Source organism: Macrobrachium nipponense, chromosome 10, assembly GCF_015104395.2.
Source record: "Macrobrachium nipponense isolate FS-2020 chromosome 10, ASM1510439v2, whole genome shotgun sequence".
In the NCBI taxonomy this organism is placed as follows: Eukaryota; Metazoa; Arthropoda; class Malacostraca; order Decapoda; family Palaemonidae; genus Macrobrachium; species Macrobrachium nipponense.
Genome location: NC_087204.1, coordinates 95,424,801 through 95,436,322, shown reverse-complemented (window position 1 = coordinate 95,436,322; position 11,522 = coordinate 95,424,801). Strand labels below are relative to the sequence as shown.

At 35.0% G+C, this 11,522-nt stretch overlaps 1 protein-coding gene across 1 annotated transcript in view; it reads right to left on the bottom strand.

The window, feature by feature from the left end:
* Positions 1 to 3,118: 3,118 nt before the first annotated feature.
* Positions 3,119 to 11,522, bottom strand: part of LOC135224049 (protein tyrosine phosphatase domain-containing protein 1-like) — an 80,038-nt gene continuing 71,634 nt past the window's right edge. Inside the window, exons 5-6 of the mRNA XM_064262966.1 lie at positions 11,311 to 11,494; positions 3,119 to 3,128 (exon numbers count right to left, since the gene is read on the bottom strand). Of these exons, the coding sequence (XP_064119036.1) occupies positions 3,119 to 3,128; positions 11,311 to 11,494 (194 nt within the window). The remainder of the gene's footprint in view (positions 3,129 to 11,310; positions 11,495 to 11,522) is intronic.

Here is an 11,522-nt window from a genome sequence, read left to right as displayed (position 1 = left end):
TATTATCCTAACAATTTTCAAAAGAAAAGCTATTTAATCGCATCTTATTTAATCTATAATCATAGGCCTATCCATGAATCACGTAATTATTACTCATATATGCTTTCCTATTTTAGTTTGCAATTAAATTAGGTTCTACTTTGCTTTACAATATAACCTTTTCTGCGTTCTATTTAAAATGACGATTCTGTATATATATATAATATATATATATATATATATATATATATATATATATATATATATGTGTGTGTGTGTGTGTGTGTGTGTGTGTGTGTATAACATATACGTATATCCATATGTAAATAATATATATATATATATATATATATATATATATCTATTAAAATTTGGATCTCGTGGTTTAATTGTTATGATATCCATCATCGACAGAAAACGTTTAAAGCACTTACATTCAACAGCAATTATTATATTAATATGTATATACTACTATGAGATTCAGGGCCTCTGTAACACGGTTTTTTCGCAATAACTTTTTATTTATGCTTTTCATAAATATAACGTTTATTCAGAATGCACATTATATCTACACATAAATTTTGACTGTATTCTGCATTACGTAGGTTGAATAAATTTGGTACTTATAATGTAAAAGTGACTTTTTTTGAAGACGGGCCAACTTACTCAGAGAAAAGGTTTCGAACGCACTCGTTACGTAACTTACGACAGCATTTCTTCCCCCTTTCTCGAGGGATGATTGGCTATACGTAACGAAGGCTACACCTCTGGCAACAGTGACATAAAAATTTAAATACAAGCAAAGCAGTACACCTTTATGAACTCTGAAACCTCTCCACTGATAATTGTCACAATGAACAAACCAACAAAATATGTTAATAAATACAAAAACACTTCGATTATTAGTCTAACTCCCAAAATAAGTTTCCTAAGAAATTACAGTCTATTTTGTAGGTCACAATCAGATTGACAAGATGTAGGGAATAGTTGGTAATTTTCAAAAACATTGTAGACAAGCTTGATTTGATAACTGCTATATCAAATGTCAAGCAATTTTTGTTTATTGGCTATCTACCTATTTACTGAAAAAAATATCCTGTACCGTATTTTGGCTTTAAACCTTCACCAATAGTTATCGTCAGAATGATGATTTCATGAGGCTCCACCCACTTTGGCCTCGTTATAATTCAGGATAACACTGAAGGCTATCATGGGCATTGTTGGATTAGAAAATTTAACTTCTGGCTATAAAAACTTATTTCTCGAGTAGTTGTAAGAAGTGCTAAATGATCCTCAAGGATCCTAGCAGTTGGCCTAAACGTTTAATTCATGTATATTACTCCTATTACTACTGTTGCGGCACTACTGCTACAGTAGTATTTACGCTAGCACAGATACCCCACCCACATCTGTGTATCGTTCCGCCATTCATAAAGTCTTTGCCGATGGAACAAGGTGAATGAGTTTCTGTCTGGTGGATGGGCGGGACAACATTTCGTCAAACGGTGTTTACCTTGCTTACGTAATGAATGTTTTTCGACTCTTGGCTCGTAATCATTGGCCATGGCGTCGGCTAGATAATTTTACTCTATAAAAATTAAAACTATCGGGTTTAGGTTATTGATAATGCTGACAAAATTTGTGTGTGGTTGTAAAATATACATATGTAAATTTTCAGCTACATCCGATGCTTTGATAAGGAGCAAAGTCCAAAAAACCGTGTTACAGAGGCCCTGAATCTCATAGTAGCGCATTGCATATGTGAACATACTTATAATTATACATATATATATTATTATAAACTAAGCCTTAGCCTAGCCTGTTACAGCTTATAATAAGAACATTTAAGAAATATCAATCAATGAAGGAACGTGTAAAACTCAGATCACAAAAGTTTATAACAAAGTTTAATAATAGAAAATAACCAAGCAATTACATTGACATTTACTTTAGTAGGATAGAAAACAATTCGCAAGTTAAACCAACCCAATTATATGAACCAATGAACGAACACACAGACAAACAATTAAACAAACACCTGAATTAAGTATACCAACGAAACACAAAATAAAAGAAAACACACTGACTTACTTTAACAATAGGAAGATGATTATCCTACACCGTGTATACAGAATATGTTGTCGTTAAGGTGGCCTGAGAGCGACTCTGCCCTCCTCAAAATATTACAAGCCAAAGTAAACTAAATGAACGACAAGGATACTTAAATGACGAACAGTAACTAAAAGATAGGCAAGGATACAAAAGGTCAAAACAGGAAAACAAGGGTTACAAACCTAGTGGTAAGAAGGAGTACCACTACAAGAATAAATATGTACAAGCGACATAATTACAGAGAACAGAGACATGGTATACATAATATCACACTCCTCCCCGTTGAAAAAAATGGCCTATCAGGACACACTTAATAAGTTTTCATGAAGTGTATTCCAGAAAACTATCAGGAGTCCATGTGGGTCCGAGACAGGGCATCCGCAATGCAGTTCTTAGTTCCTTTGATGTAGTGGATGGTAAGGTCAAAGTTTTGCAGAAACAAAGACCATCTGAAAATACGTTGATTTGTTAACCTCGCTCGTCCGAGAAAGGTTAGTGGGTTATGGTCCGTAAAGATGGTGATCGGGATGTTGGATGAGAAATATATTTCATATTTCTGCAAGGTTAGGATGATTGCCAGCAGCTCTTTTTCTACGGTCGCATAGGAACGTTGGTGTTTTTGAGTTTGCAGAATAGTAGCTAACAGGATGCAGCATCTGTGTGTCACTGTTCTTCTGCATCAAGACAGCACCAATGCCAGTATCACAGGCGTCAATTTTACCGTTTGGTTTTGGAACTAAAAGACATGGTGACGCCCAAGCTGATGTGCTTCTAGTTGCCAGTCCATTCTTCAGTAAATACGATACTTCCTCCTTCATCCGTTGCTGCTTTTCCAGGCTGGTCCGTAATAGTGTTGACGAATTGGTTGTGTACCGGCTGTATTCAATGTTCGTGTTCAGCATCGCTGCAACGTTGAGGCACATCCCCACATATACTCTTGTATTTGTGGAATAATTCTGCTAGCTGGCTCCTCTGCTTTCGGGGTAGATGCTGTAAATATACTAGAATATTCTGCAATATTTCCTGGTTAGTAGAGTCTGTCCAAGAAATAAAATCATTAGAGTGATATAAATCTGCATCATGTGGCAATGGGGTTTTACTTTGGTGTGCTGATGCATTATATTTCTTAGAATCTAATACATTAGAGTCTGATAGACAATGGCAAAGGCATAACTTGGAGGGGGATTACCATGATATTTCTTGATGAGATTTACATGAACTAATTGGGTTGACTTTTCTTCTTGTCAGGAGTACTGATTATATAATTGTTATTATTGACACATTTCTGAATTATATAAGGACCAGAAAATTTATGTTGGAGAGGAGAACTAGGAGTAGGGAAATATACAAGTACAAAATCCCCTTCTTTAAACTTACGAACTTTAGTTTTTAGATCAAAGTATTCCTTCATCGCATCTTGACTACTTTTTAAGTTATTAAATGCAAAATTATGGACTTTCTCAAAATTACATTTCAATTTATCGACATACTGCCCTACAGTTACGTTATCTAAGGTATCATTGTTCAACATTTTATCTTTAAGTACTTGTAGTGGCCCCCTAACTTTATGTCCGAATAACATCTCAAACGGTGACATACCTAAGGAATCATTAGGGACTTCTCTAATTACAAATAATATTAAGTCTAAACTCTCATCCCAGTCTGTTCCAGTCTCCATACAAAATTTTCGAAGTAATGATTTTAAGGTCTGATGGTGTCTTTCAAGAGCACCTTGTGATTGTGGGTGATATGGTGATGCAAGAGTATGTTTTACATTAAATTCCTTTAAAGTTTCATTGAAAAGGTCACTTGTGAAATTTAGTACCCCGATCACTCTGTATTGGTCTTTAGGGAATCCATAAGTGGTGAAAACTTTAAGGAGGTGTTTCACAATATTTCTAGCACAAATGTTACCAAGGGGAATTGCAATAGGGTATCTAGTGGTAGGACAAAGTATAGTCAAAATATACTGATTACCTTTTTTAGTTTTTGGCAATGGGCCTACACAGTCAATTATGACTTTACTGAAAGGTTCGTGTGGTATTACAATTGTATGAGGGGTGCTTTTGGAATTACCTCATTGGGTTTTCCAACTACTTGACAGACATGACACTCTTTAACAAATTCAATTACATCATGTTTCATACCTGGCCAAAGAAATCATTAGCTATACGGTTGTAGGTCTTTGACACTCCTAAATGGGAATCTGCTTGATGAGCAACATCAAAATATTCTCACGTAAAGTTAATGGTACTAAAAGTGTTCTTTATTAGCCCAGGTATCATTAGAGGACAGCTTTCTAGGTCGGTACAGCCTAAACAGGACTCCTTTATCAAAGTAATAGCCAGGTACCTTACCTTCCTGAGTGGAAGCTTGTTTTAGTGCATTAGTTAAAGTCACATCTGCTCGTTGTAAGTTTATCAAATCAGAATTAGTACAGGGAATGGTTGTCTTTACTATATCTGGGACACCTTCATTCACAGCTTGTTTGGCTTTTCCCTAGTTACGACACCAACAAAATTCTCAGTCTGGTCACATTGATCGGTCTCTACTTCGGTCTATATTCCTCAATGTCATTTTCACTAAGTCACTAATGAAATTATTTTCTTTAATTACATGTTCAAAGATATCCAAATCATTAGAGTTATTATCCAGTGGCTGATTATACAAAATAAGGTTAGGTAAAGTTAGTTGACCAGCTAAATCATTCCCAAGTAATACTTGAACATCATGTACAGGGAATGGTGTGTTGATAACAGCAATCTTTACTTTCACCAGATACATATTACAGTTTAAATTGAGCTCTGCTAAAGACAAACTGTTAGTGTGACTTAAATCCCTAACTAGTACCTTTTCATCAAGCAAAGAAATTGTAGGCACTGCACTATGTAAAATCATGCTTTGGGTTGACCCAGTATCACGTAAGATTCTTACTTTAACAGGAGTACCATTGGGAATTGTTACTGTACCCTCTGAAATATAATTAGCAAACAAGGCATCACTTTCAGGCGTACTACAATGCATAGTCCTTTACCTTTTACGCTAAATTTACTGTCTTTATATTTACCAACATCGGGGTAGGACAGCTGAGAGCCAAAAAACTTAAGATTTCTTACAGGTTGGGTTTTTACATTCGATTTATGTCATGACCTTGTTGTTTACAATATGAACAATATTTAACACCCCCTTTCTCACCACTGAACCCTGTGCTTTGCCTTGCTTTACAAACATCTCAGTACCTTTGTGTGTTTTGTGTATCAAGAAAAAATGGTCAGCTAACATAGCAGATTTCTTTAAATCCTCTTCCTCGCGGTCAGCAATATGCATTCTAATATTTTGTGGCAGTTTTCTCATGAATTCTTCAGTCACAATCAGGTTAATGAGTTCCTCAAAATTATTAACATTGGCAGCCTTAAGCCATTTATGAAATAATCTTAGTTTTTCATTTGCAAATTCATACCAAGTTTGAGCATTTGATTTAATGTATTGTCTAAATCTTTGTCTAAGACCCTCGGCTAGGTTACCATGTATGCATCTAAAATAGCTTGCTTAACTACTGTATAATTTCTTTCCCCTACCTCAAATTTACTAAAAACCACTACAGCAGCCTTACCCTGGACTTTGGATTTAAGTAACCAAACCCATTGGATCTACTGGCCATTTCATATTTGAGGCAATATCTTCGAAATTACGGAAGAAGGCATCTACATCGGTTTCTGTAAATTCAGGGACTAACTTTAAACTCTTAGTCAAGTCAAACTTGAGTGGTTGATTAGATTCTAGGGCCATTATTCTACTAGTGTTCGTTCATACTAATCCTACTTTTTTCAATTTCCATATTCTGAGTTAGACTAGCTTCATGATCTAATCTAGCTTTCTCCATTTCTAGGTCATACCTTTTCCTTTCTTTATCTATCTCTAACTTTTGTCTCTCTACTTCTAACTTTTGTCTCTCTCTCTCTCCTTATCTGCCTCTAATTTTACTTGTTCTAACTGTATGGCTAACCTCATATGCTCAACGTCTGAGCTTTCTTTCTTAGCACTCAGGAATTTCCTAGCCTCGTGTTCTTCTACAATTTCCTCCTCTATAATATATTCTAAAATGGCATTTTTATGTCATCTTTCCTGTCTCTTGAACTAGCAGTTACTTCAAACTTAGCTGCCAAAGCCAACAATTCACTCTTTTTAGCATATACTATAGTGTTGAGTTTTCCCTTAGGGTCACTGAAAAAATGCGTCTACTGAAAACATTGAGACTGAAAATCCACAAGAGAACGTAGCAAAGTCAACGAGAAGTGTTCCCAATGCATAAACAATTACAGAATACGTAATATATATCACGTGATGTAATACTGAACTATTCTTACTTTACGCAAGTCGGGTAAGAATAAATAATTATAATTACTGGTACGAAAGAAGCAAAATGAAAAGTTAATACTTGGATGCTTCGATAAAGTAGTAAATATAATTACCGGTACAAAACTGTACGAATGAAGAGATATGAAAAGCAATAATACTTAGATGCTTCGAATAGCGTAGATACGGAAATGTCAGGCCAGTCAAACTCCAAACCTACTCTATTACACGGCGCTAAGGTAATATGATGCCATAATGTCATAAAGACGAAGTTTCAAAATAATATTTCTCCCAAAACTATTTGAAACAAGGCGAACCAATGTAAATGAACTCTGTTACTTTCTACATTAACTTAGATACGACCGCAGCTATAATAGCGATGTCCGAAAACATGATTGGAATGACTTAAATGTCGAGAGAAATCGCTATAAGGTAAATAGGAGAAAAGAACCCACGCAACATACTGTAATAAATCTATTCGATAATCACAATGTATAAAAATTTAAATTATCGTACGTTGGAACATTCACGGTGACTTGACTGTCAGTACTTTGGTAGTTTAATCAGGTGTGTTTACTTGTTTAAGATCCCGGACAGGCCCCCAATTATTATAAACTAAGCCTTAGCCTAGCCTGTTACAGCTTATAATAAGAACATTTAAGAAATATCAATCAATGAAGGAACGTGTAAAACTCAGATCACAAAATATAACAATTTAATAATAGAAAATAACAGCAATTACATTGACATTTACTTTAGTAGGATAGAAAAACAATTCGCAAGTAAACTCCAACCCAATTATATGAACCAATGAACGAACACACAGACAAACAATTAAACAAACACCTGAATTAAGTATACCAACGAAACACAAAATAAAAGAAAACACACTGACTTACTTTAACAATAGGAAGATGATTATCCTACACCGTGTATACAGAATATGTTGTCGTTAAGGTGGCCTGAGAGCGACTCTGCCCTCCTCAAAATATTACAAGCCAAAGTAAACTAAATGAACGACAAGGATACTTAAATGACGAACAGTAACTAAAAGATAGGCAAGGATACAAAAGGTCAAAACAGGAAAACAAGGGTTACAAACCTAGTGGTAAGAAGGAGTACCACTACAAGAATAAATATGTACAAGCGACATAATTACAGAGAACAAAGACATGGTATACATAATATCACAATATATATATATATATAATATATATATATATATATATATATATATACATACGTACACATATAATCATAAGTTTGTTCACGTATACAATGCACTAGTTTATACATTAGCGCTTCAGAATTGTTATGCATAATTGCCATGGCTCAAAAATGAATATTTAAGCCAGTATTCAATAAGCTCCCACAACAATAGCTGTCAGGGTATTTAGCGGTAATTAGGGTTTAGTAATACTCTAATTTATAAGTACTACTTTATAATTAAGGAACGGGATAAAGTTACGAGGAATACCTATATGCTGAAAAGTTCAATACTAAGTAACTGGTATTCTATACGAGCTTAAGTTTTTCATCTGATGGCTTGTGTTACTGTTTCAAAGAATTCATGTTACGTGAAACAGCTGTTCACCTTTCAACTGTAAATATAATTCCTTCTGTTTTATATAAATCTAGACACCGTATTTACCTATTTATTTTTCATATCTATTTCCTTAAAATGTATCTATGTTAAGCTTAAAAAGGTTAGCTATGTAAGAACTCTGTTTCAAAGAACTATTGTTATCGACAACTGCGGTTTGCTTTGAATTATAATAAAATTCCTTTTCAATCTTATGTTGATCTATGCATCCCATTTATCTTTTCATCTTTCCTATCTATTTCATTTAATAATATGTTCAGCTTAAAAAGTCTGAGTTATAAGTTAAGTATATCTTAGTTTTACCAGACCACTGAGCTGCTTAACAGCTCTCCTAGGGCTGGTCCGAAGGATTAGATATTTTTATGTGGCTAGGAACCAATTGTTTACCTAGCAACGGGACCTACAGCTTATTGTGGGATCCGAACCACATTACATCGAGAAATGAATTTCTATCACAAGAAATAAATTCCTCTGATTTCGCGTTGGCAGAGCCGAGAATTGTGAGATGCTATTTCAAGGAACTACTGATACAAAAAACTGCTGATTCCCTTTTCAATAATAACACAACTCTTCTCAGTTTTATGTCAATCTGTAGTACCCCCGAGTGAGGGTATGGGCATTAGTGCATTGTAGGCTTTGTCTCCGGTTATGATGTAGTATGTAAAATTGTACATAAGCTTCTTTCCTTGTACTGAATGTAACACGTTATCATAATGTGTAAAATGTAATTACAGGAACTTGTTGATGGCGTATGGTTAAATTGGTTTTGTTTTAGTACAATATATGTGTAATTGAAATTCATTTAGTTTGTATAAGAGATTGTACAAAATCTACTGTACTTAATTTTGAAATTTGGACCAAATACTCTTTTGTAAAATTCATATTATTTTGTATTGTGGTCAATAAAAATATCTATCTATCTATCTATCTACCTATCTATCTATCTATCTATCTATCTATCTATGTTTTTCTTCAAATAGGCTTTCCTTTTTCTTCAAATAGGCTTCCTTTTATTTTCTTCAAATAGGCTCTCCTTTTCTTCAGGCATTATGTGTATTAGGACTTGATACTGATAATTCGATGTTAATAAATGAATGATTTTCATGAAAAAATTATAGTTATGTGTCTACGTTTTTCTCAACAGTATGTTCCTTTTCCGTTTTTTATAATCGTATATGCTACTGTTATTTGTAACTCGATGTTGTATTTTCCTTTGTAGGCCACGTACTTGCAAGAACAAAAGAGATTACTTTCTAATTTGTATATTTTGTATCAAGTCTCTTTTTGGACAAATTTATACTAATAGTTGTATATTTGGTTTATAAAATAACTAACTAAGTTTAGTAGATTCACATCAAACGTGCACTTGACGTCTAGGCCAGTCCCTTACGACGCTCCTGATTGGCTGTTGATAAGCCAATCACAGGGCTGGAAACTCTCAGTCTCTCTTGAGAGTTCACATAGGCAAGATGTATGTTCCACCTCTCCTGAAATACGAATCCCTCAGGAGAGGTGGAACATACGTCCTTCCTATGTGAACTCTCGAGAGAGACTGAGAACTAGTTTCCTACTCTGTCATTGGCTAATTCAGCAGCCAATCAGGAGCGTCGTAAGGGACTGGCCTTGACATCGGATGCACGGTGGATGTGAATCTACTATAGGCACTGCTTAAGGTTCTTCGCAGCGTCGCTTCGTCCCCCTAGCTGCAACCCCTTTCGTTCATTTTACTGTACCTCCGTACATATTATATTTCGTCCATCATGATTTCCGCCCTCTCCTGACAACTGTCTCATAGTGCAACTGAAAGTTCTTCCATTTCCCTTTCAGCGCTGAATGACGTCACAAGGTCCCCAGGTCATAGTTCCCCAGGTTCCCAGGTCCCAGCGCCTGGCTTTTGGCGCCCGAGTTTTATGTACCCATTCCAATGTGAATTTGTTCATCCCGTTTACCTATTCATCATTCAAATCTATTTTCCTTCAGATGTATTTACTTGGACTGAAAATTTCTTAGTAAAATAAAATCTTCTTAGATGATTTCGAAGAACGTCAGGAACAGAATCGTTAGTCGGCCGAGTTAGTTGTTAAAACAGTAAGACGAGCTTCGATAACATGCCTTACCCGAGCCAATAATTCCTTTTTTTTTTTTTTACCTGGCTGGAAGTAGTCGCCGATTGATTTATTGGAGATTCTACAACGGCACTGCAGCGCATGCGCAGAAGCACCGTCTGTTTATCGAAAAGCGTCTTACCGAAGACTTACCCCATCGATATGGCAAAATAAGTATACACATAGCTGTGCTTGATATCGATGGCCTTTGGAAAATATTTGTAATTTTGTTTATCAGTTTCCGACATTTATTTCATGTTTATATTGTGGATGCTTTACACTTACCTAAGATCAGGTAGTTTGAAAGTTTACCTGTGACACAATTTACGGTAGTGGGGTTTAGGAGGAACAAAGAAAAAATTATCTAGAATTATCGCACTTCCGTCTGGCGTAAGCATTTGAAATGTGAAAAAATACAAAATTGCATCGACAGTAAAAATTATAATTTTTATGTAGATGCTTTTACATTACATGAGGATACCCGCATTTTTATTTTGTAAAGTTTTACATTAAATGAGGGATACCCGTATTTTTTATTTTTTTTATGTAAATGCTTTATATTACATGGGGATACTCGGACTCATATATATATATATATATATATATATAATATATATATATATATATATTATATATGCATATATATGTATATATACATGTATACGTATGTATAATTTTTTACATGCACGCGTGACTTTTTTATATTAACAAATATCAAACCAAAAACATCATTCATTATCGAATTCACTGCATCTTGGGACTAACTTATACCCAAGGGGAATAGTTGATATGTAGTACGTCGTCCCCGGCGGGATTCGAACCACCGCCTGGTGTAGAAAGACTATTGGCATATTATACATATATATACATATTTATATATATATATATATATATATATATACATGTATACATATATAGTCCGTATGAGATTGTGATAGCCACAATGCCCTCTTAACTACTCAACTTTTTTTTTTTTTTTTTTTTTTTTTTTTTTTTTTTTTTTTTTTTTTGGATACGCTTGTCACTACGAAGCCTTGAGCTCCGTCTTCAAATGACCAGTAGATTCTACATAAATACGTATACATACGCATATATATGCGTGTAAGTTTGTTCGTGCGTTTTCGTACATCATCTTTGAGAAAGAAAGAACCATACCTGTTACAGAAGAGATACAACTGCGGAAGAATGGCCTGCTCGAACTCTTGCACGACCTGAATCTGACCTGAGGTCTGCACGGCATTGGGTCTCTTCATGCGCACGTATCTGATGGCGTCGCTCGCGCGCACGCGTAAGGCGTACACTAAGTAACAGGCAATCAGTACGCCTGTTCTCCCGAGTCCTGAAAGGGTGAAAGTGTTTATTGGAAA